General features: G+C 54.9%; 2 protein-coding genes across 10 annotated transcripts in view; one reads left to right on the forward strand and one right to left on the reverse strand.

Moving 5' to 3' along the window:
- The window catches only part of YPEL1 (yippee like 1), an 18092-nt gene extending 14528 nt beyond the window's left edge, over nucleotides 1-3564 (forward strand). For all 3 annotated transcript variants that reach the window (XM_003132989.4, XM_021072282.1, XM_021072284.1), the window contains 2 exons: nucleotides 74-182; nucleotides 745-3564. In XM_003132989.4, coding sequence (XP_003133037.1) covers nucleotides 74-182; nucleotides 745-834 — 199 coding nt within the window. In that variant the 3' untranslated portion in view covers nucleotides 835-3564. The remainder of the gene's footprint in view (nucleotides 1-73; nucleotides 183-744) is intronic.
- On the reverse strand, nucleotides 1639-27677 carry PPIL2 (peptidylprolyl isomerase like 2). 7 transcript variants are annotated; one of them, XM_001929539.5, is made up of 21 exons: nucleotides 27483-27674; nucleotides 24967-25016; nucleotides 23685-23730; nucleotides 21651-21713; nucleotides 20659-20710; nucleotides 17727-17778; nucleotides 15482-15573; nucleotides 14984-15073; nucleotides 14452-14527; nucleotides 13561-13721; nucleotides 12468-12543; nucleotides 11908-12014; nucleotides 11655-11744; nucleotides 11447-11480; nucleotides 11052-11169; nucleotides 6002-6058; nucleotides 5401-5473; nucleotides 5256-5318; nucleotides 5021-5160; nucleotides 4742-4864; nucleotides 1639-4561 (listed from the first exon to the last, which is right to left on the reverse strand). In XM_001929539.5, exons 1-20 carry the CDS (start codon nucleotides 27512-27514, stop codon nucleotides 4768-4770), a joined length of 1569 nt encoding a protein of 522 aa, XP_001929574.1. In that variant the 5' UTR covers nucleotides 27515-27674; the 3' UTR covers nucleotides 1639-4561; nucleotides 4742-4767. The 7 variants fall into 7 exon arrangements, 6 of the variants coding, with proteins under 6 accessions (XP_001929574.1, XP_005670973.1, XP_005670972.1 ...); XM_005670916.3 differs by having other exon boundaries at nucleotides 3003-4131; XM_005670915.3 differs by having other exon boundaries at nucleotides 4156-4261.

Below are 27717 nucleotides of genomic sequence, written 5' to 3' on the forward strand. Positions count from 1 at the left end.
GGAGGGATACTCAGGAAGGATACCGCTGCGGGCCCAGAGGCAATGGCAGGTCCCAGCACCTCCCTCCCCACAGGGTGAATGTGGGTTGCGGCCCTGCGGAGGAGCGGGTCCTTCTCACCGGCCTGCACGCCGTGGCGGACATCTACTGCGAGAACTGCAAGACCACACTTGGGTGGAAATATGTGAGTTGCCCGGTCAGGGGAACAAACACCATGCAAACAACATGCCAAGGGGTGATGGGAACTGCTGAGGGTACCTGCACCAGGGCAGGGAGGCTAGTGCAGTGAAGGTGACTCTGCAGTCACTCTCGCAGCAGACTCCTCTGCAGCACGTGGACCCCTACCAGGGACCTGCCTGGGGTCCTGTGTCCCCTACCCCAAACTCTAGCACTGGGGGCCTCGTTATGGGAATTGTCTCTGCAGCCAATGTGTGCCACCCCGCCAAGGGCCTCCTCTATCAGGTGTGACCCCAGAGGCCTTACTCCCCTTTACCCTGAGCTCTGCTCCCCCGACCATGGCCAGTGCTTGTAGCAAGCTTGCATTGATAGTTCCCTACAAGTTTAACTGTCACTCAGAGTCCAGGTAGATCTGTGCTGCCCTCGGGCGGGTCACTGAGACAGCCCTGGTCCGCAAGGCACAGGGAGCCTGTGGGGAGACGTGGTACTACAATTGTTTTCTGGGCAGATGGGACTGAAGTTGAAAATTGACAGAGATTCTGCCCTGAAACTTCTTCTCTTTTTTCCAGGAACATGCCTTTGAAAGCAGTCAGAAATATAAGGAAGGAAAATTTATCATTGAGCTTGCTCACATGATCAAAGACAATGGTTGGGAGTAAAGTGGAAACTTCCTGTTCCCTTTTGAATCCTATTTTCTGAAAGACGGTAAATGCAATGGGAACCTCTGGGTGACAGTATTTCTTGACCTTGAGCCTCGAAGGCTGGCCTCTATGGCCCATCCTGTGGGTAAGGTGTCCCTCCCGTCTGTGTCCTCTTCACGTACACAGTTGTTTCTGAGATGTTTCAATGACTTTTTTTTAACTTCTCAAGATCAAGCGAAAGACTTAACTGACTGATGACTTGCCCATCTAGTTAATACCTTCTTTTAACCAATGCCTTTATGGTAGTGTCTGGCCATGCTCTTTCATACTCATAGAAGACCAAACCCCACCTCTAGAGACCACAGGCAGGGTAGCTTCAGAGGGCCAGTCTCCCCTCTTGTTTGGGGTGAAGGTATGAGAGCCACTCCCTCCCCAGTTCGCAGGACACATGGGTTGTTCCTCTGACAGATGATCTGTGAGGGCCGTGCTGACTTAGGATTCTTCTGGAAGCAGTCTATGAATCTATGCACCAAGGGTGTTTTTTAGGAGGACACCACTGATAGCATTTTAGATAAGCTATAAATAGAGAAATGTGTCTAATGGATCATCTTGTTTATTGAAGCCACTGGCTCCTTAATCTAGAAAGTGAGCGAAGGAGTCATTAGCAAAGTTGGACCCTGGCAGGCTCCACTGGGGACTCCATGTGGGGCACTGAGCAGCTGGCTGGTCCATGGCTTACAGTTTAAAGCACTGGACCAAGTAAAATTGGATTTCCTTTCCTGCTCCGATGTACTTGAAGATTTTTTTTTTTTTTTTTTTTTTGCATATGAAAGAGGCCAAAACAGGACAAACTCACAAACTTAAGATTTGCCAGTTTGTTTGAAAAGTTTTTCAGAAAAGGATAAGTTGCAAGACAGGTTTAAGCTCTGAAGACATTTTGTCCCGTCAGCTGACAGATGGGGTCCAGCAGCCTCCCAAGTCCTGCATTTTTGCCTCACATTCAAGTTCCGACCCACCCATGCCTCAGCAGGGCGTGGGCACTGCACAGGGGTTTTGGCATTTTGCAGAGAAGGGAGGCCAAAAAGCATTCCTAATTTTGGTTTTCAGTGTCAACCTGGCCCGCCACTCTTGGCGTCTTGGGGTCTTCAGTGTCGTCACTGTGGCATGAGACCCCGGGACCCCAGGCCAAGGGACAGGAAGAGCCAGGGACAGGGAAAGAGGAGGGCAGCGGGCCAGCTCTGAAGCTCCCTTAGACAAAGCTGGTCCCATGGCCACAAGCTGGAGCTAGTTGGGGATGGAGCAGGCACTGTCAACCGGTCAGAAAAGGCCCCTCCCCGACCCCAGCCTACCCTGGGTCCCAAGTCCCCGCTGGTACATCAGGATCCTGGGGGTCTGGCCCAGCCACTCACCTAGGCTTCCCTTTGGCACTCCATCTACGACTCGCAGCCTGGCTGTCCTGAGTGCAGGGTTGTCCATGCTGTGCCCAGCAGGCCTGGATGCATTTCGAGGTGCCGAGGAAGTGCTCAGCCCAGCTAGGCCTCCAGCTGCAGGAGCTCTGCTGCCCTGTGAGCTGGGCCCTGTCACCCAGGAGGCTTCAGATCTAGGGCCCCAGGAAACAGCAGCCACCCTCAGCCTGGTCCTCAGTGAACCCTTGAAGGCCTGGCCTGCACCTGTCTGGAGGAGTGAATATGAGTTTCTGAGCTGGCGTCTCCCTTCTCGCTGGGCTCCTCCCTGAGCCTTGGCCTGTGGCCAGCATGCTCCCCCGAAAGATGCTCTCAGACCCCAAGGAATCTCCAGTTCCTCTGCCCGATCTCTGTACATACTCAGATTTATAGCTTTTGTATGTTCTGGGCACAGTCACTGCTCCTCTGACTTGAGCACTTTGGTTTTGTACCATCTCGGTGGTGGCACTGAAGCATTTCTATCAGTGGTCCATGGTTACTTTTGTGTTTTCATAATTGACACCAACAGAAACTCTTACCACTTTTTTTGTTGATCTTCTGCAAAATCCAAGCTCCATTTGAAACCAAATGAATTGACCGTGAGCAGGCTTCCAGGAAGGGTACTCATGAGACCACAGCCAGATGTGCTAGCAAAGTGCTGGGATGTTCCACCCTCTTAAATTCCTAAACGGTAAATACTACCCCACGGCTTTTATTTAAATTATTTAAGATATTTTTTCCTTGAAAAGAGTGGGAGGTGATGCCAGGATTATAAATGCATTTGTTACACTATGTAGTGTCCTCTGCACAATACATCTGCTTTAGAAATGTAACTTAGTTCTGTTGCTGTTTTATACAATATATATATAGTATTTTTATACTTTAACACTTACTCTTGATGGCATCTGTCAGATATATTAGAAAGGATCAGAAATGGGAATTGTTTCAAAAGTCCTTTAATTTACCTGATGACCTCACCAGGGACTTACAAAATCTGAGCATTTTCAGTATCTAGAAAACTAATCTCAGTTATACACCAACCTACAGAAATGTAAAGGCAAAGGCTCTGGGCAGGCCTGTCCTCCCACTGTGAGCAGCACTATGGGCCTGCTGCCCAGGGGGGCCGGACTTCCCTCAGGGCAGGTGGGCACAGCCGCTGGACAGATGGAGGGACAGAAGCCCAGGCCAGCTAGAAGGCTTGCCTGCCGAGCGGGTCTGTGGAGCCCATGCGAAAAGCTGCCCTCGTCCCATGTCCAGCCCTCTGTCATCTGTGTGAGGTTCAAAAATAAAGCTTCTGGCACCCAACGTCTCCTGGTCAGTAGCGTCACCAGTCTGAGGGATAAGACCACCTGCCCCAGGGGTCCACGAGCCCCAAGGAGGCGCCCCCTAGTGGCATTTACACTGGCTGTCACCATGCCCAGTCCAGCGTCTCCTCCCTGCACACCCAGGTCTGATGCAGAACCGTGGGTAAGCCTCACACACGTGTGTTATCAATTTGTAGCTGGGAGGGGAGGTGGGGTGGTCCCCAGCTGAGTCATGGGTGGGGGCCTACCCGAGTGGGGAAGATGCTGTTATCAGTGTGGAGGTGCACGCCAGGCTCGAAGAAGGGAAGTGAGATGGGAGGAGGCCTGGTACATTCTAGAAGTAAGAGCTGTCATGACCTGCTCCTGTGAGCTTTGGGACGAGGAGGGAAGGAAAGAAATGGGGGGTGGCAGCTGTGCTGGCCTAGGACACGGGCACTGGGAGCAGGTAAGGGGTGGCAGTGCCTATGGGCCTCGCAGCAGAGAGAGATGGGGTCCTGGGAGGAGGCAGCTGTCCCCGAGCTCCTGCAGGTACTTCTGGAAAATTGAGGTAGCGGTGTCAGGTCAGAAGCCTGCAGAATGAAGGGAACAGGATGGCCAGGCTTTATGAAGATCTTTAATAGAAAGATGGGAAAACGCTGGCGTGGCACCCAGGAAGCCCGAGCAGGCGGGTGGATCAGCGCTGGAGCACAAGGCCGGGCCCTGAGATGGAGAGAGCTGGGTGAAGACACAGCAGCTTGGGGCCTGGGAGCTGGCTGGCCTTGCCCTCCAGACCAAGGCAGAGGGGAGCCCAGGCTGAGGGCCCGTGACCCTTGCTGGATGAGCTGGGAAAACCCAGTGAGCCTAAGCAAGAGGCAGCAGAAAAAGTTTTTGAAAGAAACATCAAAGCTCTAGTCCAGGGTCCTCTGGCTTGATCGGTGTCAGGAGTCCTGCCCCCGAATCTCTAACCAGGTCCCAGGTGATACTGCTGGTTGAAGGACACACCAAGCGGACAGGACATCCCTGAGAAGATGACAGAATCAGGGATGGGTGGACATGGATCAGCAGACACAGCCCTTCCTTCCACCCCACACCAGTCTAAGGGCTAGCTAGACCCCTCTGCCAAAGAAGGGAGGATATGACATGTGGCTCCCAGGGATGAGAAAGGGGACCGTGCAACAGGCCCCAGCCCTGTGTCCTTACCAGGATCCCAAGCTGCAGGCCCGTTGTTACCATGAGCTGAAGTCCCCGAAGCCTCGGCTGGGCCTCTTCTTGGCCCCTGGGGCAGCTGCACTGGTTGATGCTTCTTCCTCTGCTACCCGTTTCCTGGGAAAAGCAGCAGCAGGTTCCATCGCCGCATGGGTGCCAGGCCCTCAAGTGGGGAGCCCTCAGCTGCACGCACCCCCACCCCAAATCCCCCATCCCTCCATCCCGCACAGAAGCCTCAGGGCTCTGACCCAGGAGGACACCATGGACACTCACGTGACCGCTGGGCTGATGTACTTGCCCACCCCCTGGCGGTACGTCTGGGGACCCTGGCTCCCCTGCTTGGGCTGGCTTGGCTTGGCTGTGCTCTCTGGGGCCTCTGCCTCCAGCTGCGTCTTCTTCCGCTCCTCAGCAATCTGGTGAGGCAATGGCTGGCCTGAACCCCCTGAACTGGGTGCGGCGAACTCCTGGGGCGGGGGCAGGACTGGGCCGCCCCTGAGGGCCCCCTCACCTGAGCGTCAGCCTCCTCGTAGGGATCCACAAACACTGTGGTGGAGTCGATGCGAATCTCCTCCTGGCAATGGCAAGAAGGATGAGCAGGGCCAGCGGGCGGCAGTGGGCCCCGACCCCCGCCCTGCCCAAGGACTGGCACATACCTTGGGGCGGTCAGTTTTGGGGTCGCTCTCCACATTCTCCATGGCTGTCAGTGTGTCAAAGCCTCCAACGACCCTGCAGTAGGACGACAATGATGGGGCACCTGAGAATGCCGAGAAGGGCTCCCCCACAGGCCAAGGCCCCCCGCAGGCCAGTAGGCCCAGGAGATGAGGGGCTGAAGGAGCAGCAAGAATGAGGTCAGCAGGCTGCTGGCTCTGTCAGTAAAGATTTACTAGGACATGTTCCCACTCACTGACTGTGTAATGTCTATAGCAACACCCAGAGCTGGGCTGTGACAGACCATGAAGCCGCAAAGCAGGGAACAGCACCTGGGCCTCCTCCGGAAGAGTGCCAAGCCCTGGACAAGAGATGGAGGGGCAGGAAGGCCCAGACTCCAGACTGAGAGTCACTCAAGGGACAGGATAGCCAGCCAGGGCGCAGAGCAATCTCCTCTGCTGAGCCCGCAGTCTGGAGGGCCAGGCTTCCCCATCCCAGAGCAGCCCTATATCCCCACCGGTGTGATAGCAGGGCCAGCCTGGTGGCAGGCAGCGAGGGCGCCCAGGGGGAAGGAGACCGCCCGCCCTGCCGTGCACAGCTCCTTACCGCCCAAAGATGGTGTGCTTCTTGTCCAGGTACGCGCAGGAGCGGAAGGTAATGAAGCTGGAGAAGGAGACCGCCGTCAGGGCATGGTAAGGGTCAGGCGATGAAGCTGGTGTCATTCACCGCCAGCCCCTGCCAGGCCCCCCACCAGGCAGGCATCCTGGGAGGGGGCAGGGTCCTGCCTCCAGGCCTGGCTGCTGCCAGCCTCCCGTGGGGCAGATACCCATCCCAGGACTGCAAATACTGAACTGGAAGAAAGGAAGCAAGGAGCAGAAAGGGTAGGGACGTGGAGACACACAGGAATGAATATAAGGCCTAGCCTCAAAAACTTTCACCTCTGATTTGGTATAAAAACAGGCAAATGAAACTCCCTGAGAAGATGCCTGGGCGAGATGGCCAGGGTGACCGGAAGGAGGGATGCAAAGCAGTAACTTCAGACTTGAGATGCAGACGGCTTCTGACCTAAGAGCCCAAGGAAGACATCAGCTTCCAGAGCAGGAGGAGCGAAGCAAAGGATAGGACAACAGAGGAGAAAGCAAAAGCTATGGTCACAGGAAGCAGCGGCAACTGGAATGGTGAGCGCACACTTAGGACTGTTGGGCTGAATCAAAATAAACCAAGATCTAGGTATGCGACATGAAAAAGACTGCTTCAGAGCTTCATGAATCTTCGAGGCTGAAAGCAGAGAGGGTGGAGCAGACAGACACGAGAAGGGGCGTATGGGGTTGGTCAGAGCCCACAAGGGCACAGAGTGGTCTCTAGAGAAGTGGTGTGAGGCCCTTACGTCCCCACAGCCCACAAGAGACCAAGTTTTATCGACATGTGTCACCAGCCACACAGGGAGCACACTCCTGAGCCCACCAATCATCAGCCTTCAAAAATTGTTCAGCCCCCACCTCCAGCCACCATGTGGGTCTCCTGTTTTCATTTCTAACAGTTAAAGAAACTAAGGAGATGCCGGGTGGGGCATAACAGGATAGGTGGCATCTCTGGAGGAGGACACAGGCTCGATGCTCAGCCCGGCACAGTGGGTTAAAGGATCCAGCAGCTGCAGCTCCAACCTGATCCCTGGCCCAGGAGCTCCATATGCCATGGGGTGGCTAAAAAAGATTTTAAAAAAAAGAAAGAGGGAGTTCCCGTTGTGGCGCAGTGGTTAACGAATCTGACTAGGAACCATGAGGTTGCGGGTTTGGTCCCTGCCCTTGCTCAGTGGGTTAACGATCCGGTGTTGCCGTGAGCTGTGGTGTAGGTTGCAGACGTGGCTAGGATCCTGTGTTGCTGTGGCTCTGGCGTAGGCCGGTGGCTACAGCTCCAATTCGACCCCTAGCCTGGGAACCTCCATATGCCGCGGGAGCGGCCCAAGAAATGGCAAAAAGACAAAAAAAAAGAAAAAAGAAAGAAAGAAACTGAAGAGAGGATATAAACCTGAAGGACTAGGAGGGAAACAGAAAAACAATAAAAGGGAAACCAAGACAGAACACAAGGGCAATAAAGCCTAAAGTTAGTTCTTTGAAAGACAAAGCACAATATTAGATATAAAGAAAAACACCACATATCCGGGAGTTCCTGTTGTGGCTCAGTGGTTAACAAACCCGACCAGGAACCATGAGGTTGCAGGTTCGATCCCTAGCCTTGCTCAGTAGGTTAAGGATCCGACATTGCCGTGAGCTGTGGTGTAGGTCACAGATGTGGCTCAGATCCTGAGTTGCTATGGCTGTGGTGTAGGCCAGTGGCTTCAGCTCCAATTAGACCCCTAGCCTGGGAACCTCCATATGCCGCAGGTGTGGCCCTAGAAAAGACAAAAAAACAAAACAAAAAAAAGAACACCACAGATCCAATAGCAGTGTTCTTTGCTACTTAAGCCAGAATTAGAAACAATAACAAAAGGTAACACCACCAACTACCCCTCCCAGCCCCACCAACACCCTGCAGAGCAACTACCACCCCTATGTGGCCCTGCCTCCAGGTGGCCCCGCCGCCCCACACAGCCCCACCAGGAGCACACTGACAGCTGCAGCAGCGAGCAGTGGGCAGGAGATGCACACACTCCACAGGGCAGTCGCCGACACCTCAGTGGCAGAGACGCAAAGGTGAGAAAGGAGAGAAAGAAGCTAGGAAGGAGCAGTTCAAGGTGAAAACTGAAACTGACCACAGACCCCTTCGTGGGCCCTGAGAAAGGACAGGTACAGATATAGCCAGGAATGGGGGCGAGGCGAGGGGTGGGGGAATCAGAGATGGACAAGGCTCATTTTGGCTGAATGTCAACTACCAACAGGCCTGTGAGGTGCAGCCAAGGGGCCAGCAGAGCACTCCACATGCCGCCCTGCCCAGCGATCCCACAGCAGCTGCTGCCCTGCCCCAGGCTGTAAGGCGCCACACTCAGACCCATCAAACCAGTGCACATGCCCCAGCCACGCCCACTGGAGACAGAGGCACAGTCTGCAGTCCAGCCAGCAAGGTCCAGTGGCTACAATCACAGCACACGACCCAGTGGCAAGATGCTAAGTGTCCACCAACTTGGCAGCCTCACCCAAGGATGAACCAGATCAGACGAAGGGACAGTGTGTGCATCAGTGGGGAGTTTGAGACCTACGCCTTCCCCTTGTAGCGCGACAGAGGGGACTTCACACCAGAGGAGAGGATGCCCCCCCAAACCCAGATACTCACAGTAAAAACTAATGGAAAATGAACAGAATCTGACAAAGTGTCTGGATATAGACTAGTTTTTCACTACATGAGCAATAATCACCCAGAATTAGGGGAGAAAAAGTCCCATTTGCAGAGTTCCCATCATGGCGCAGCGGAAACGAATCTAAGAGCCATGAAGTTGCGGGTTCGATCCCTGGCCTTGCTCAGTGGGTTAAGGATTTGGCATTGCCATGAGCTGTGGTGTAGGTCACAGACGCGGTTCAGATCTGGCGTGGCTATGGCTGTGGTGTAGGCTAGCAGCTGTAGCTCCGATTTGACCCCTAGCCTGGGAACCTCCATATGCCATGGGTGCAGCCCTAAAAAGACAATAGGAAAAAAGAAAAAAAAAAATCCCATTTGCCTAAAGATCACAAACCATACAACCCTTAAGGAGTAGCTTTACTCAAGAAGGCAGGGGACCCGTGTGAAGAGAACTACAAAACCACAGGCCCCTCCTTCTTTTTTTTTTTTTTTTGGTCTTTTTTGTCTTTGTTGTTGTTGCTATTTCTTGGGCCGCTTCCGCGGCATATGGAGGTTCCCAGGCTAGGGGTCGAATCGGAGCTGTAGCCACCGGCCTACGCCAGAGCCACAGCAACACAGGATCCTAGCCGCGTCTGCAACCTACACCACAGCTCATGGCAACGCTGGATCGTTAACCCACTGAGCAAGGGCAGGGATCGAACCCGCAACCTCATGGTTCCTAGTCGGATTTGTTAACCACTGCGCCACAACAGGAACTCCTCAGGCCCCTCCTTCTAAAACACATGTCAGAGGATGAAAAGGGTACTGCCTGCAACTGGGGAATAGACTCTTAGCCACAGAAAAAAATAAAGACATACAAATCACATCACTCCAAGTGGAATAACATCCTGATTAGAGAGTAAGCAAGCAAGTCAAGCCAAGATGATGTGGACACAGTGAGGGTGGCCCTGCCTTCTAGAACTACTGCACAGCCTGGCACAGAGAGCCAGGGTGAGTGACAAAGTGTCCTACAGGGGCAGGCACATGTCACATGGGTGCAGAAGGATGGGGTCTGCGGGGTGCCTTCTCTGCGGAGGCCCTGCTGGAGGATTTATGGGAACATCACGAGAACAAGTTACCTGAGCTAGGGGAGCAGCCCACAGGGCACGAGGGCATGTTCCACCCTTCGGGGGCTCCCCACAGGCATGGTCCCAGCCCCTCCCTGGCTCCACCACTGCCCAGGGCCAACCAGCCGAAGCTGCCGGGGTGAGACTGCTATGACGGACAACCTCACCAAAAAGTCTGCAACCCACCTGAGGCAGGGGGACGCAGAAACGCGGTGCTCACGTCCACACACAAACGCCATGGAGAAACGAGAGGCCCAGAAGCAAGCCTTCTACAGCTTCCCCAGACTTGCATGGAGTGGGGGAGGTGGGGCTTCCTTAGGCACAATGGGAAATGCCACACGAGAGACAGGCTGGACGCAGAATAGGTAAGAAGTTGTGCTACCTTCCCACGAAGCTTTTAAACTCTGGAAGATACTTGGGGAGTTCCCGTCATGGCGCAGTGGAAACGAATCTGACTAGGAACCATGAGGTTGCGGGTTCAATCCCTGGCCTCACTCGTTGTGGGTTAAGGAGGCAGTGTTACTGTGACCTGTGGTGTAGGTCGCAGACGCGGCTCGGATCTGGTGTGGCTGTGGCGTAGGTCGGCGGCTACAACTCTGATTAGACCCCTAGCCTGGGAACCTCCATATGCCACGGGTACAGCCCTAAAAAGACAAAAGACAAAAAAAAAAAAAAAAAAAAAGATACTTGAAATGCAGATAAGGAATCATAAAGCTCCTAGAGAAGAATGACCAAAAGAGACAAAAAACCCGCCTGGGGCCCGACCCCCTAAGCCAGGTAGTTCTGCAGGCGACCCAGCAAACACAGAAGCCGCCCCTCCAACCGCCCTCAAACGTGCCATCAGTAGCCTGGGGTGCCCACACCAACCTCCAGCAGTATGTGGCTCTTGGGAAAACACTCCCCTCCGCCAGGCTGAGTCCCATGGCTCCCGGTGCCACACAGGGATGCCCAAACCTGGACTTCTGGCCCATTCTCACCCTCTCAGCACCAAAGCTTAGACCTACCAGGACCCAGGTGGGTGCTCCGGCAGGATTCTCTACCTCTCACGTGGTCCCTGGGCCCTGGCCGCCCGCACCCACACCTGCACCCTGTGGAGTACTCGTTTTACACAGAGGTGTACACACCTAGCATGTAGGGAGCTCTGGACGTGTCCCCACACTCTCCAGACTAGATTCAGGTCGCCACAACTTGAGGGCGGGGCTGACAGGGAGCCTGCAGGAGCGGCCCCTCCCCAAGCACCCCCCCCAGGCGACCCCCATGGCCGCCCTCGGACTCACAACTGAGACTTGTTGGTGTTGGGCCCTGAGTTGGCCATGCTGAGGATCCCTCGGCCTGTGTGTGAGAGGTTGGGCCGGAACTCGTCTTTGAAGGGCTTTCCCCAGTAGGACTCCCCGCCTGGAAGAGGAGGGAGCGCATGGCAGCAACAGTGGCCAGGTCGCATGTGGTCCAGCTCAGATATCTGCATGGAGCTCCCAGGGAGCCTCGTCAGAGCTCCTGCAAGGGGCTCAGCCCCCAGGACAGGGAGCAAAGGGCCCAGGAGACCAGTGGTTCCTGTCGCAGCACCCGGGGAGAGGGAGCAGACCTGGCCCCCTGTAGGCTGGTTGAGGGGCTTGCGAGGGGCGGTGGGCTACACAGCATGTGGGCCGTCCCCACACCCAGCTCCAGCACCTACCTGTGCCTGTGCCTGTGGGGTCACCCCCCTGGATCTGCAGGAAGAACAAAAGCTAGTGAGTCCTGGCTGCTTGCTCCTCAGGTCCCCCCGACAAGCCCCGTGTGGTCGGCTGGGCTGGGGGCCAGAGGGCTTAGCCTATAGGCTTCTGGCCCGAGGAGCAGGCCCAGGCCACAGGCATTGCCCTCTGTGGCCAGCATGGGGCTCTCACCACAAAATTCCGGATGGACCTGTGGAAGACTGTGCCATCATAATACTGCTTCTTGCAGAGCTTGATGAAATTCTCACAGGTTTTTGGTGTCTGCAAAACAGGCCAGATGCCTCTGTGAAGCCACAGCAGCAATGCAAGGATCAGAGACACCCTTGGGGTCCTCGTGCCATGGAAGGTGAGCCGGCAATGTGCCAGGGAGGGTGGCACCCAGCTACGGGCCCCTGAGGGAGTAAGAAGAGGGGCGTGCACCTACCAGGTCACAGTGAAGCTCCAGGTTGAGGTCCCCATGGCTGGTGTGCAGCCGCACATAGCCCTTCTTCTTCACGAACTGGTAGCGCAATACGTCCTCATCGATGGCGGCTGCAAGCAGAGGCCCAAGATGCCTGGCTGCCTGCCCTTGGCTGGGAGGGCCCCAGAGCTGGGGAGGGCAGCGCAGCCAGGGCAGGGCAAGGAAGGGCTTAGCCATTAAGGGAGGCAGGCTGTGTTGGGGGAGGGAGGAGGGGAGGGGTTGGGGTTGGGGGTGGCCTGACCAGCCAAGAACAGGAGGAAGGGGGCTTGGGCTAGAGCCTGAGGCAGGGTGGCCCCAGCACCAGGAGGGCTTCTTGCCACTAGGTGAGCCCTGGGGACAGCCACCCCCACCCCAGGCATAAGCCTGCCGAAAGCAGGGCCCATCCCTGCTTGGCTGCTCCGGAGGTGTCTATGAGCCGAGAAGCCCAGGCAGGATGGAGTAGCGCTGACGGGGCAGGGAGGCAGGGCGCCCCGTCCTTGGCCACTGAACACTGGCAATGGAGACAAAGGCCGCTAGACCACTACCTGCTTCATGCGTGGTCTCGGGAACCATTGCAGTGGAGGTGAAGGAGGCGCTGACCTTCCCGGTAGAGTAGTGGGCCTGCAGAGGAAGCCGTGTCAGCTGAGCAACACCAGGAGGCCGGCTGCCCAGGCCGGCTCAGTGCCTCCCCTCCAGGGGTGTGCCCCTGGCCACCACCTACAGTGCCAGCAGGAGCCTCCCAGGGATGGGCAAGACAGCACGGGGAGCTGGCAGCCCACTGGCCTTAGGAAGGCCCAGCTGCCAAGGCTCTCACACCAAGAGAAACCCCAAAAAACACACCAGGCAAAGCCTGGTCACCACTGGGGTTCAGAGCACTGGGAACTTGAGTTCTTCTTAAACGTTTCAAGTTCTTACAGATAATAATAAGCCTTGATCAATGTTTTTTTTTTTTAGCCTAGGCAGAAAGAAAAAAAAAAGGTTTCTTAATAAAAATTTTTAAAACACTGTTAAAAAAAAGTTTTCTTCCCATCAGAAAGAAATAAATGCTAGGAGCCAAGGAGCCACCATGTTAGAAGCAGGATGAGGAACACAAGCTTTCTTCCTGTACCGTGCCAAGTTTTCTGGATAATTCTTTGAGGGTGAACCTCAGAGGCCCCTCTTCCTCCGTGTCCCTCTGCTCACGAGGCCCTGCCTGAACAGGTCAGGGTGCAAATCCTGGTGCCATCACTGCCGGATGGGGCCTCAGGACCAACCTTAGCTGTGTGGGCTGTGAAGGCGAGGGCCTAGCAGAGGCCTGGGAGGGGCTTGCACCAGGCAACCATGTCCCACCAGCTCCCTACCCCCAGCAGCCTGGCACCCTGGGTCTGCTCTGGGCACCGAGCGTTCTGCTCTGCAGGGCAGTGACTCTGCCCACAGACTCACACACCCAGGCTGCTAGCTGGTGAGGAGCCACTGAAGCCATCAGGCAGCCATCCACCCAGCACATCTGCTCCGGGCTGGCCACTTGGGCCAGAGCACGGGCAGACATGCCCAGCTCAGTCCCCCTCCCCTGTGTGGCCCCAGCGCACCCATCCGTGTTCCATCCCCAGGAGCTGAGAGGGGCTGAGGTGGCAACAGCACACCCCTCTGCCTACTCACTGCATTGAGCTTGTCCACCTTCGTCTTCTCAGGGACCCTCATGGTAGCCGCCAGCACCTCGTCCCCTTGGAATGCCTTGTAGAGCTCCTGCAGCGTCTCTCGTGTCTCCGTGTTTGTGTTTTTCAAATAATAAGATGGGTCCTGCTTGGCCTTTTCTTCATCTATAAAACAGCATGGTGCCCGTGAACAGCCAAGCTCAGCAATGTCCCCAGATGTCATGACAGGGAAGGGAGGCCACAGCCACTGTGAGAACAGAAGACCCAGCTAGGGGAGTTCCCATCGTGGCTCATGGAAACGAATCTGACTGGCATCCATGAGGACATAGGTTTGATCCCTGGCCTTGCTCAGTGGATTAAGGATCCGACATTGCCGTGAGCTGTGGTGTATGTTGCAGATGCGGCTCAGATCCCATGTTGTTGTGGCTGTGGTGTAGGCTGGCAGCTACAGCTCTGATTTGACCCCCAGCCTGGGAACTTCCATGTGCTGCGGGTGTGGCCCTGGAAAGACCGGCGGGTGGGGGAAGAAGACCCAGCTAGGACACAGGGCCAATGTGACCAGAGCCTCTGTAACAGCCATATCCTCCTGGGAGGAGCCTGTGGAGGAAGAAAGCATGTCTGCCGCTCTGTCTCTGCTCTGTTGGGACTCTGATGGCCTTGTGCACTCACCACCCCTCACGGAGCCTGCCCGCCCATACAGAGAACCTGAGGGGCCCTGGAGCCAGTCCTGACTGCGAGGATGGCCCAGATGGCACCAAGCAAGAACGCAGCCTTGGCTCAGGAAACACAAGGCCTGTGCAGAGCTAGGCGAGACTCCTGCCCGCTGTGACTGTGCCCAGGAGTGCTGACCCTTTGCCAAATCCCTTGCACCTGGGCCAGCCCCAGCCGTACATACCTGGGTCTACTATTTTCATGTTATTCTTCACATGGAAGAAGTTGGAGACATTGAATTTGTCCAAATTGGTGGGGTCCTATGGCAAAAAGGACACATGTGGCAGCGAGCCTGGCACCACAGCCAAACCTGTCCTGGGCTGCGTAGCTGCTGTGCCACAAAGGCGGCGTGCACGGGAAGAGGGGCCGGGCCCGGAGGGCAGAGGCTGGCGGCTGCAGGGGCTCCAGGTTGGGTGGGGCTCTTCCCTGGGAAGGTTCACAAGCAGGGATGGAGCTGGGGCACAAGCGTAGCTGCTCACTAACCGGCACAGAGCAAATGGGTGCCTCTGGCCATAAGCCAGAGGACACAGCAGGCTGCCAGACCCCATAGTCGGTCTCTGATTAGAATGGGCCCAGCCCAGAAGAATCCAGGTCACCCGATTTTCTCACTAACCCACTCAGGGCTACACCTATGGGCATGTCCTGTGCTTGCTGAGGGTCCTGAGCACACATTGTCTGGACATGGAGGTGGGAGGGGCCGCCCCAGGGACACCCACCTGGAGGGTGATGATATCCTGCCGGGAGAAAGGCTCGTCGGTCAGCAGGTCTCGGAAGTTCTTGGCCTTGATGTTTAGCTGCTCCACTGCCTACAGCCGGGACAAGTCCACTGTCACAATGCCTGCCCCACACGCCCACCCAGAGGTGGAGAAAGGATAAAGGAGAGGATGGGCATGTGCTGAGATGGGGAGCTTCCTGGGCCCCAGGCAAGACACTGCTGTCACACCTGTCTCCCAACGAGCCATGCATCTCTAAGAATCTGGGACCCCGAGCCCCAAGGAGGCAACCTCCAGGGATGGACGTACAAACCCCAGAGCAGGACCGCTGTGGGAATCAGTCCCCACGCCCCTGTGGGAACGAGGACCTGCTCAGTGGGCAACAGTGGTCTGGTTCAGATCCGGAGGCCGCAGGCAGCCCCTGCCTTCTCCTGGCTGTGCTGGAGGTCCTCAGTACATGGGCCCCAGGGGAAGTGCCAGCCCAGGGCTCCAACAACCCACCTCATGGGCGTAGACATTGCCAGTGGTCTTGATGGCCACGATGTGACTGTTATTGGTGAACACAGTGAAGAGCACCGGGCAGTGGTACTTCCCTGGTGACAAGGCACAGGCAGAGAGGCTGGTCAGATGGCAGCCCGACAGAAAAGGGAGGAGGCAGAATGCCGTCAGCGTGCCCAGAGCCGGTCCTCAAGGGCCCGCCAGCTGCTCAGGCCCCCTCCTCCAATAGCATGAACTTCTTGCCTACAAAACCCAACCCCTGCACAGCCATCCTCAAAGGACTTGGCTCCATCAGCTCCCAAACCACCCCGGTGGCCACCCTGGCCGCCTCCACCCCTCAGGGAAGGCCGTCCTTCCAGGCTCACCTGGACTGTTCCTTTGACCTAGCACCGCTTCACACCCACCAGTAGCCCTTCCTTCAAACACTGCTCAACCCCTCACCACCCATGCCCCTCACCCAGATTATGGCATCAACCCCCCAACCACGGCCAAGGCGCCTGTTCAAATAAGTCCCCATAGATACACTGCAAAAGGGGGAACATGAGTAGATGAGAGCCCCAGAGCTGGGTGGACTCAAAAATCCTGACTTCAAAACCACAGGAAAATAATGATGAAAGCATTCCGGGAATTTGACCACTGGATGGACAGTCAATGACACTAAGGAACTCCTATAACGTTCTATGGGTGACCAAGGCATTGTGATTGTCATTTAAGTTCCTAGCTTTTAGACAAACACTGAGAAGTACTAAGCGTGAAATGGTATGATGTCTGCAATTTGCTTCAAACCACCTGGCAGACACAGGGAGGCAGCAAAGACAAAATCAGACACCCAGTGGCCGCGGGTGGGAGTGGAAGCTGGGGGCTGGACGGAGGGCAGGGGGTCGGCCCGTTAACACTCTCTACTTTCCCGTGCCTGAGGATTTCAACTGAAACACACACAAAAAGCCAAAAAAGCCAATCTCTCGAAAGTTCTCTGTACCCCATCTCACCTCACTCCTAACTGCAACCCCTACTTCTGCCTCCACTCATGCTGTTCCAGCAGCACCGGCCTCCTTGCTGAGCCTCAGGGCCTTTGCACTGGCTGAGCCTTCTGCCTGGAATGCTCTCCCCCCTTCCCCTCCCCCACAGGGCTCCCTCCCTGCTCCTCTCAAGAGTCCCACTCAGAAGTTCCCATCATGGCGCAGTGGTTAACGAATCCAACTAGGAACCATGCGGTTGCAGGTTCGGTCCCTGGCCTTGCTCAGTGGGTTGAGGATCCAGCATTGTCGTGAGCTGTGGTGTAGGTCACAGATGCGGCTCAGATCTCACGTTGTGGCTCTGGCGTGGGCCGGCGACTGCAGCTCCAATTGGACCCCTAACCTGGGAACCTCCATGTGTCACGTGTGCAGCCCTAGAAAAGACAAAAAAAAAAAGAGTCCCACTCAAACTCTGTTGGTGTCAGCATCCTCTCCTGCTTCACTTGACCCTGGCGCACGCAGGAGCAGACCCACTACAAGGATCCGCTGTCCCATGTCCTCCCTCCTTTCACTTCGGGAGAGGCCTGCGTGTTTTGCTCTCTACACACAGCAGGCACTGAGTAAACATCTGTGGAAGAGGACATACCGTGGACCTCCCTGAAGCAGCTGCTCTGAGCGGAAGCCCATGGTGCTCTACCCATCAGGGAGGGCCGTGCTCTGGTCCCCCAAGGTTCACAGCCAAGGTTCACCATGAGCCAGCACCTGCCATGGGCCGGGCAGCCTTGAGTGCTTAAGCACCTCCCCAAAACACAGAGAACTGCCCATAAAGAACCAAAAGCAAAGAGTGTCTACAAGGTCACCTCAGCACAGGCAATCTGGTCAACCAGAACAGTGGACAGCAAGGAGGGGTGCAGAGCAGGGGGACCCCAAGACTGGGCTGGACTTTATGATCAGTGGTGAGCAGAAACCAGCCCCAGAGCCGCCCACCCTGGGCTGCAGCCCAAGTAGTTTCTGTCTCCAGCAGGGACCAGACCAGAGCCACAGCCGGGCAGGGCCTGTGTCCGAGGGGCCCAGCTGTGCCCACAAAGGCCACCCGTGGCCCACATGTGGGAAGAAGTGCCCCAAACACCCCCCAGCTCTAGACTACCCAAATGTTTAAGAAGAAAGTATTACATCTTTGAGAAATTAAAAGCAAATGTCCTGCCTGATCAGAAAGGAACAAGGACTCAGTGAGGGCAGGGCCTCAGGCTCCACAGGCCAATCCCAGGGCTGGTTATAAAGGAGTCACTCACCTTCACTGTTCTTTGCAAAGTTCAGTTTGATCAGCGACCTCCCATCCAGTTTCTGGAAAAGTGTAAATAATAATTAATAACAATGAAAAATATGACAAACACTGAGGCCACAAAGCTGGTGCAACAGGCAGATAGCAGCCTCTGACCACCCCAGCCTTTGCCACTATAAATGGCATGGGGGCCCAAGGACCTGGTGGTGAACCTGGAATGGATGGCCCCCCTCAAAGCAACTTACTCCAGGTGCCGCCCAAGCTGAGGCCGAGGCGGGGAGGGTAGTTTCACGCCTCAACAACATTCAGGCATTTTTATGGTGAGCACCAACCACCCATGAAATTTTTAAATGAATGTTTCTTCAGCCAGACAGTGGGTACAGGCGTTCACCCTAACGCTCTGCTGTATAACTACCAGAGAAATAAAAACAGTGGGGGAAAAGGAATAAGTACACCCAAGTACCAAGAAAAAATGTGGTATTTCTCAAAATTTCTGTACTGTGCCTGTGACTTAATCTTCTATGGGAAGCTGGACAATAAAGCTGGGTCTGGGCAGCCAGAGGAGCCCCTGAAGTGGAGGTTTGGCCCAAGGAAGTGAGGGGCTGCAGGAGACCTCGGGCAGGGAGGCACAGCACCCCTGGGAACACTGGACTCAGGAAGCAGCCCCTGCGGCCACCGGTTGTCCTCTCCACACCTGCTCCTCTGCCGCCGCCTTCCTTGGTCAACTGCCCCATGCCCCGTGCAGGCACGCCTCTGCCAGGACAGAGGCAGGGCCGCCCAGGCTGCTCCCATGGCCAGCCCCCCTCCTCCAGGCACACATGACCCAGGGAGGCCCCCAGTACACTCCTCCCGTGGCTGATGCCATGGGGACCCTACTCAGAGGTGCGGCAGGGGCTCTGCTGAGGCCACACGGCTGACCAAGCCCCGCCTCCAAGGCCAGGGGCACCAGGGGGACTCCCCCAACAGGACGCCTGGAGCGAAGGCAAGGGCCAGTTCTTGAGAGGGGAGCCCAAACCATGGACGAGTCAGCAGCCACACTGGGCCAAGTGTCTGGAACCCACAAGCACCCATGGAGCACACAGTAATAGGAGGCAACTGGGGACTTGGGGACAGGTGCAGAAAAGGAACCACCAGGACATGGGGCAGGGCAGGGCCCCCAGCAGAGGAACCCCAGCCTCGACACAGCTGCTCCGGGGGGGCAGACATGGCCTGATGCTGGGGAGGCAGTGGACCCGGAAAACAAGCCCCTTGCAGTGGCGACTTGGCACATGCTGACCTGCAGGAACAGGTAACAAGACTGAACCGGCCGCAGCTCACACATCCGGAGCCAGCTGCCAGGACACTGCTCACACTCTGTGCCCCCAGCCTCACAGCACCTGGGTCCATGTGGGCCTCCTGGAGGACAATGACAATGATGGCCTCCACTCTCCACACAGCCTCCAGGATCTGTCCCAGAGCGGACCAGGCCTCACCCACCCATGCAGGGTGTGCTTCATCCCAGCAGACAGGGCTCTAACCACCGCTGGGCCTGGGTCCTGGCTATGCTGGTCCCCACACTGCCTGCTATCCCCAGAGTGGGCCAGACTCCATCATGGTGACCTCCCCTGACACCCTGGGGGAGCTGATCTGTCCTCCACAGTCCAGCAGAGGTCCCACTCTCCCTGCTTGCCCTCCTCAGCCCATCTCCAGCCCACCCCCTGCTCCTCCCCGAACCATTCCTTCCCCTCCACCCTCGCTCCGACCCTGAGGGATCTCCCTTCTATCACTAGCCTGAGATGCTGGGCACAGGCTGGATCTCCCAGCTCCTCCTGCCCATCCCTGCAGACACAGGACTAGCCAAGACAGTGACCACCCATCCTCCTAGACACCACTGTCCTGATGTCTCTGCACGTCCCAGTGGTCTAGGCCCTTGGCTCCACCTCCTCAGCCTTCACCCTGGTTCAAGTCCACTGGCACCTCTTGCCCAGGGTCCCCACCCTCAACCTCCTGCAGTCTGTTCTCCAAACAGCAGCCAGAGAGAGCCTTTCAAAAAGCCAGATTGCAGCAAACTCCAGATTAAAGACCTGCCTGGCTTCTGGCCCACCCAGAAAAAAGCCAAGCTCCCTCCTGGGCCTGCAAGGCCCCTGATGTGCCTCTGACCATTTGCTACCATCTCCCCTCATCCCCAGGTCTCAGCCTCAATGGCGCTGCTCCAGAGACGTCCCTAGGCCCACCCATCCTCCCCAGATCAGCATCCAGCCTCCCACCTACTCTGCTCGCAGTGCCAGGCCCCACACAGCATGGCTAACACTTTCCTGCTGAGTGAATGGAAGGAGGGCTAACTCGAGGTGAAGGGACAGGAGAGCAGAGGGGAGGAGCACGACACAGGAGCCAGGGCTTTAGGACAATAGTGAGCGGGGCATGTGGACAGGAGGTAAGCCAGACCTTAACCCGGGACTCTTTCACACAGGCCTGCATGACACACCATGCTCACCCGCCCTCACCACTGGGGTGCAGATTGCAGAGCACTGCTGCCTCTAAGGAGGAACACTCAGAGACGGCTGGTACCCAGAGATGCCTAGGGTCTGCGGAAACGCATTTTGTCTCACACGCTGCCATCAGGAGTTTGGAACAGCGTGACCTCTCTGGGGGGAGAATTTGCCAGGAGCTCCCAAACTGAGAACACAGCCCCCCAGCGGCCAGCAGTTCCAGGAGGACTGACCACTGTCTGTAACAATAGGGCCCACAGGAAGGGACACATGGACACTCCAGGCGCAGGCAGTGCCAGACATGCTGATCCCAGCCCCGCGGGATGACAGTCACGTGCGTGGCAGCATCAGTGCCGAGGAGAGATGGCTGCAGGCACACGTACTTGTGTGAGAAACAGTCTAGAAAGGCTTGGTGTGAAGGAGGAGGGGACAGTCCACCGACCACACCGCGAAGGCTCCTGCACAGCCGCCTACCTCTCCGTTGCTGGGGTTGGTCCCGTACTTCTTCAGCCAAGGAACGATGTTTCTGGAAGGAAGGGAAAAGAGCGTGTCAGCTGGCAGCCTGGGGCAGCCTGGGGCAGCCTGGCGACAAGGTTGCAGTCCAGGGGAGAGTGGGCAGGGGCTCTGCACCATCAGAGCGGCCACAGGAGATTTCTGGTGACATGCTCTTCAAAGTACATTCAAGGTTTTCACCGCGGTCATGTACAGACATGTGTAAACAACACAAACCAGCGGGAAAAGACGAACATACACATGGATGCATGTGTACAAGAAGATACTGAGCCAACATCAAAACTCATACTTCCTGAGGATTCTGCATGACATGGGGGGGGCGGGGGGAAGCTCTCATTATAACTCAGTGAAAAACGGATCCAGAACTATGTTCACCATACAACCTTAACCAGGTTACTGCAAATAAACCCCAAGAAAGGGAGGAGTGAGGGACTGACAGTGCTCATCCTGGACAGTGTGGTTACGGTAAGTTTTCTTTTTAGTTCAAAGTATTTTCCAAACTTTCTAAAAGGAGTCTGAACCATGAGAAAATTACAGAAGCTGGTTCAAGCCAGAACATAAAACTGAGCAAAACACCCCAAAATACAACACTAGGAAAATGTGCACTTTAGTAGTGGCTCTGCTTTCATAAAGTGAAAAACACTTGGTTCGCTGACACTGTGAAACAGGTGCAGGGCTCACAGAATGCCCAGGCCCCACTGTGGGGAGGGTCGGTGCCACTGTGGGTAGAGATCATAGCAGCACTGCTGCCTCGTGCCTGATGCCCTGAGAGTCCCTCCCAGGTCCACAAAAGGCCCAGCCAGGGATTCCCAGGCTACTGCGACCTTAGCACGTTCGGCTTGGCACTGCCTGGGGCTGTGAATGCCCCCAGGTGGCCCCACATCCCCTTCCAAGTGCCAACAACCTCACCATGTGACCACATTCATTAGTGCAGATGTCAAGGGAAAACTTACAGCAAGTCAAAGACGATGCCTTCAGGAGTGCAGACCGGGTAGGCGAAGGGCTGCAGAGAGAGACTGAGGAAGGACAGAGTGACAGAGTCACCCCAGGAAAGTGGCAGCTGCTCCCTCGCCTTCCCACTTCATTTACTGCTCCCCAACAATTCCCGGGCTTCTCTGCCCAGCCTGGGGTGAAGGCCGGCACAGAGGGGACCCCTAATCCCTGCCCTCAGAGGCTCCTGCCACAGACCATTGAGTACAAGGCAAGGGTCCCAGGAGGCAGTGAGGGCGCCTTGGGATGACAGCTGCCTGGTTCCCCGCACAGCCTTTGCTTTGTCAAATCATACATGTGACCATGTTCAAGCCCAATGAGGCCCCTGGAGGTGGCTTCAGGGAGGCTGGACTGGAATTCACTCCCCTAAACTCACAAAGCAGACAGAGAAGACCACATCTTTCTACTCCGCCTGAGTCTCTCCCATCCCAAGAGACTCTGGTGGGGCTCTGGGAAGGGGTGCCCCATTCTCCCCACATTTCCAAGGGGTAGGCATGTGACTCAGGCTAAACCTGACACCCGGGAGCCCTAAGTCCTAATGCAACAAGGTGGAGGCAGAGGCCCACGTGGAGGGCCTGCGTAGGAAGAGCAGGGCCCATAGGTGGAGAACTGTATCTGGAGGGCTTCCTTGGGCCAATAACCCTCTTTTGCGGTGTAGAGTCTCCATTGTCAGTCATCAAGAGGCCCGACTGACCAGGCTTGTTTGTACCCGGTCACCTATGAGTCTGGTCAGCACAGGTCAGTTCCAGGACCTGGAGAGCCTGGCAGCATTGAGGTCACTTCCCCAGATGCTGCCCCAGGGAGCCCTGGTGGGGCGACCTCACCACCTCCCTCTCAGACCCAGCCTTCGACACTAACCTAGTGGTGCTGCTGTGGACTGATCAGAACAGGACCCAAAACAAGGTCCCAAGAGCAAGACAACCTATGCGCATCTCCCTCCCAACAGGGCCCTAAGGGCATGTTCTAAAAGCCTGGAGACCCCAGAACCCAGGCTAGTTGAAAAATGGGCGAGCCACAGAGTAGAGGCCTCCCAGAGAAACTGGGAACCAAAGATCTCCAGGACACCCATTCAGACGCCTACTCCCCGGAGGCTGAGGACAAAACTGGAAGCGATGGGGAGAAATCCAGCCAATTACCAGGCCCCACTTGTTCAGGAACCCTGAGCAGGGGCAGTGAGCAGGAAAAGCCCTCACTCACCATACGTGGGGCCTCCTAGCTCCCCTCGGCAGGTCCAACCACTGCATCCCCCAGCCCTCCCGGCCCCTCACTCCCCTGAGGGAGCCAGGTGACCTGCCTCAACTAGGTGCTGGGATGCCCAGGGGAGCTATGCAGCTCTCAAGGCTCACCTGAACCTATGGAAGCAGAACTGTGGTAGGAGGTAGAGGGGGCAAGGCAGGGAGCATGCTGTGTAGACACATGTGTCCAGAACAGAGATGACCATGGCTCAAACTTGGGCTAAGAAGGGGACCACCAGACCTGCCCACTTCCACAAGCCCAGTGTTGAGGTTCATGAGTCTAACAGAGGCGGCTCCACGGCTGAGACAATCCCCCCAGTGACTTGCACTCAAGGGAAGGGGAAGGGGGCCCCTGGTCCAATGACTGCTGCCCAGGCTACCACCTGGACTCTGGGCCAAAAGTAAAGCATGAAAGGCGGGGCTCGGCCTCAGTGGCACTGCCTCCTGGATGGGACACTGGGCAAGAAACTTTCCTCCTCTAGGCACTGACTCTCTTATTTGTAAAACATGCTTAACAACAGAGCTGACCGACCTCAGAAAAGTAGGAGCAAAGTTAAGAGACAATGCACGTAAATAGAGACACAGAAAATGCAGAAAATCATCAGTTTTCACTGCTGGGTCACCTTTCCCCAGTTCAGTAAAGATGGGGGTGGGGGTGGCACAGACAACAGCTACACCTGCACCTCCAGGAATCAGACTCACTGCCAAACAACTGAGCACCAAAAAAACAATCGCCAGGAACATTTAACTCTAAACTCTTACCTGCAGTGGTCAAAAGGTAAGCGGCGAAAATTTGTTTGTGGGATATCTGTTTAAGATGAAAATGAAAGACAGAAAATGCAGTCTGTAAAAAGACCTGACAAACGTATTCCTATCAACAACTCACATTTTAAGAAAAAATACATGTAAGCCACAGGGATGAAAAATACGGTGTGAGGAATGTAGTTAATAATGTCGTAGTAACTATAGTGACAGATGGTAACTAGCCTTCGTTTTTGGGTTTCATTTTGCCATGAACAGAAATACCAGATCACTATGTTGTGCACCCAGAAGTAATACAATGTTGTAGGTAAATTACATATCAATAAAAATAATAAAAGCTGCTAAATTTTTTTTAAAAAGAAAAAGAAACAAAACGTTGATGTATATTACCTAGTGCAGCAATTGCTGTGGGCTCATACCTTTCTATAGATGGAAGCAAAACATCAAGAGCAGGCTTAGAGGAAAAAGCATACACTTGTTTAAGTCACTTTGGATGGATTTCTGCCACAACCCTAACTAACACCCCTGCTGTGGGTTTTGACTTTGTTTTTGAGGCAGGCTGTGCCAGTTTTGCTCTCACCAGTGATCATGAGGGTGCTCATTTTTTCTTTTTTTTTGGCCATGCCTGCAGCATGCAGAAGTTTCCAGGCCAGGCATCTAACCCATGCCACAGCAGTAACAATGCCAGATCCTTAACCCATTAGGCCACCAGGGAACTCCCAACACTGTTCTTTTTATTGCAGCCTTGATAGCTTTAGGTATTACCATGCTTTTTATTCTTTATTAACTTGATAGAAAAAATATTATTTTACCCTATGTTAAAATCAGGAGTTCCCGTTGTGGCTCAGTAGTAATGAACTTGACTAGTATTCATGAGGACATAGGTTCGATCCCTGGCCTTGCTCAGTGGGTTGGGGATTGGGCATTGCTGTGAGCTGTAATGTAGGCTTCAGACTCGGCCTGGATCTGGCATTGCTATGGCTGTGGCAAAGGCTGGCAGCTACAGCTCTGATTCCACCCCTAGCCTGTGAGCTTACATATGCTGCAGGTGCGGCCCTAAAAAGAAAAAAAAAAAAAAAAAAAAAAAAAATCACCACGGACATTAAACATTTCTCTGTTTAGTGTGTTCCCTTTTTTGTGAGCTGCCCATGCCTCAGCCCATTTATCTACTACAGTTCCCATGTTCTTGTTAATTGTTAAGGCTCACTGTACCGTGAAGGCATCATTCCTTAATTACACTCACACATACACCAAAGGGGCACAGAAGGATTTCAAACCTTACCTGGTTTCTTGCCACCATAGAAGTGAGTATATTCTGCGCAGGTGATGTACCTGAAAAGAGAGAATCTTACTACCATCCCCTTAATAAGGAAAACAAAGTCTCTGGAAGTAAGGAACTGACAATTGAACCATTTCACTAATTCTTCAAATGCTTATTAAGCACCTACATGCATTAGGCACATGGTGATATACACACAAAAGAACACAGGGACACACAAACCAGCAAGCAAACACAAACCATCCTGCTCTGAAGGAAATGAACTGAATTTAATAGAAGGCTTAATGATGAGAAGCAGCCGGCCAGGTGACAATCTAGGAGAAGACCTTTCCAGGCAGACGGACTAAACAGGCTAATCAAGTACAAAAACGCTGAGAAAGGAAAAGCTGGAGTGTTCCCCAAAATGGGTAAGGTGAAGATGGGTAAAGTGAAGATGAAGTGCACACACAGGGGCTCATGGCCACTGGTGATAGGGCCGAGGGTAATGGTTGCATCACAAGAGGCCCCAAAGGCCACGTGAGGATTCGAGATTTGCTTCAAGTAAGGTGGAGAGCTACTGGAGGATTTTTTTTTTTATTTTTGCTTTTTAGGGACCCATCCACAGCATATGGAAGCTCCCAGGCTAGGAGGTGAATCAGAGCTGTAGCTGCTGGCCTATGCCACAGCAATGTAGAATCTGAGCAGTGTCTGCAACCTATACCACAGCTCACACCAATGCCAGATTCAAGCCGAATCTGCAACATACACCACAGCTCAAGGCAATGCCCGATTCCCCAACCCACTGAGCAAGGCCAGGGATCAAACTCACATCCTCATGGATACTAGTCAGATTCGTTTCCATTGTGCCATAACGGGAGCTCCTGCTGGAGGGTTTTGAACAGTCATTCCCTGACTAGATCGAGAATGTCCTCCAAGATTCACTCTGGTTGCTGGGTGCAGAGGGACAAGCAAGAGGCAGCAGAAAACCAATGAGAGGAGAACTACAAAGGTCTAAGAAGGACATGGCATAAACTCCACCTGTGGGAGGAGTGGTGGATGAGGGGGAACTGATCAGTTCCTGGAAAAGCCAGCAGGACTTACTGGCCAACAGGAGGCAGGGGGAGCTAAGAGAAACTTCTAGCCTTCTGACCCCAGCAAACTGAGCAGTGGTATGACCACTGAGATGGAAAAATTGGGGCAGAGTTCCCTTTGTGGCACAGTGAAAAGGAATCTGACTAGTGTCCATGAGGATTTGGGTTCGATCCCTGGTCTCTCAGTGGGTTAAAGATCCAGCATTGCCATGAGCTGTGGTGTAGGTAGCAGGCGGGGCTCAGATCCCTCATTGCTATGGTTGTGGTGTAGGCCTGTAGTTGTAGCTCTGAGTCAACCCTTAGCCTGGGAACTTCTATATGCTACGAGTGCAGCCCTAAAAAGAAAAAAAAAGAAGAAAGAAAAATTTTAGCAACATGGATGGACCTAGAAATCATCATGTTAAGTGAAGTCAGTCAGACAATGAGACACCAACATCAAATGCTATCAGATATGTGGAATCTGAAAAAAGGACACAATGAACTTCTTTGCAGAACAGATATTGACTCACAAACTTTGAAAAACTTATGGTTTCCAAAGGAGACAGTTTGGGGGGTGGGGGGATGCGCTGGGGGTGTTGGATGGAAATCCTATAAAATCGGATTGTCATGATCATTGTACAACTATAAATGTAATAAATTCATTGAGTAATTTAAAAAAAGAAAAGAAAAAAGAAAGAAAGATGGGGGCAGAGCAGGCTCAGGTGCAACAATCCAGAGCTCCACGTGGGGCATAGTGAATTGGAGATGTCCCTCAGATCTCCAAAAGGAGGTGTCTGGCAAGCAGCTGATCACTGCAAGACTGGTGTGACCACCGCGGAGAAGAGTAAACTGGGAGGGGGGGGGGGGCGGTACAGAACTATGAGGTCCGAGAGAGGGGAGGAGGATCCAACAAAGGAGACGGAGAAAGAGAAGCCCCTGAGGAGTGTATGGTGTCCCAGACACCAGAGAAGGGCTATTCGGCCGTGTCACACGCTGCTGAGAAGCCCAACAAAACGAGGTCTGAAAACTGACTCCCAGATGTAGCCACGCAAAAGTTACTGGATCCCAACAAGAGCAGCGCGGGGGGGTCGAGTGCCTGGCTGTTGTGGTTTCAAAAGGACAGCAAGAAACAGCAGGTAGACACAGGCCTTTCCCATCCTGCCATGAAGAAAATCAAAGAAACTCGATGGCAGCTGGTGGGGCAAGGCTGGTCTGTTTCTAATAGGAGATGCTGGAACTCTCGGGTAGGCTGGGGGGCGTGAACCGCGCGCGGGGTAAGACAGCAGTGGCGGAGCTGAAGGAACGGGGACCCTGGGAAACCCTGAGCCTTACGGGGCCGCCCCGCCGGCGTAGGCCGAAGGCTTCTGGGGAAGCGAAGCTGAGAGGGGTTCGGGGAAAAGGCGCAACGCAGGAACGGCCACAGGCGGGACTGAGGCCAACGGGGCCCGCTCCCGGAGGGGGGCTACTTACATCTTGTCTTTCTGGTGCTGTCGCTTCCCCATGGCGTCGGTGGCAGCGGCGGCGCCGGCAGGACGAGCGAACGTGGCAAAACAACCCCAGACAACTCAGACAGCCGCGTCTCCGAAGAAAAACAATCGCAGACAACTCAGACTCCAGCGTCTCCGTCGACCTCGTAACAACTTCCGGGTCCCTTGGCCCCCCCCCGCCCCGCCCCGCCCCGCCCCGCCCCGGAAGCTGGCGCTGG

This window comes from Sus scrofa, chromosome 14 (assembly GCF_000003025.6).
Source record: "Sus scrofa isolate TJ Tabasco breed Duroc chromosome 14, Sscrofa11.1, whole genome shotgun sequence".
Taxonomy (NCBI): domain Eukaryota; kingdom Metazoa; phylum Chordata; class Mammalia; order Artiodactyla; family Suidae; genus Sus; species Sus scrofa.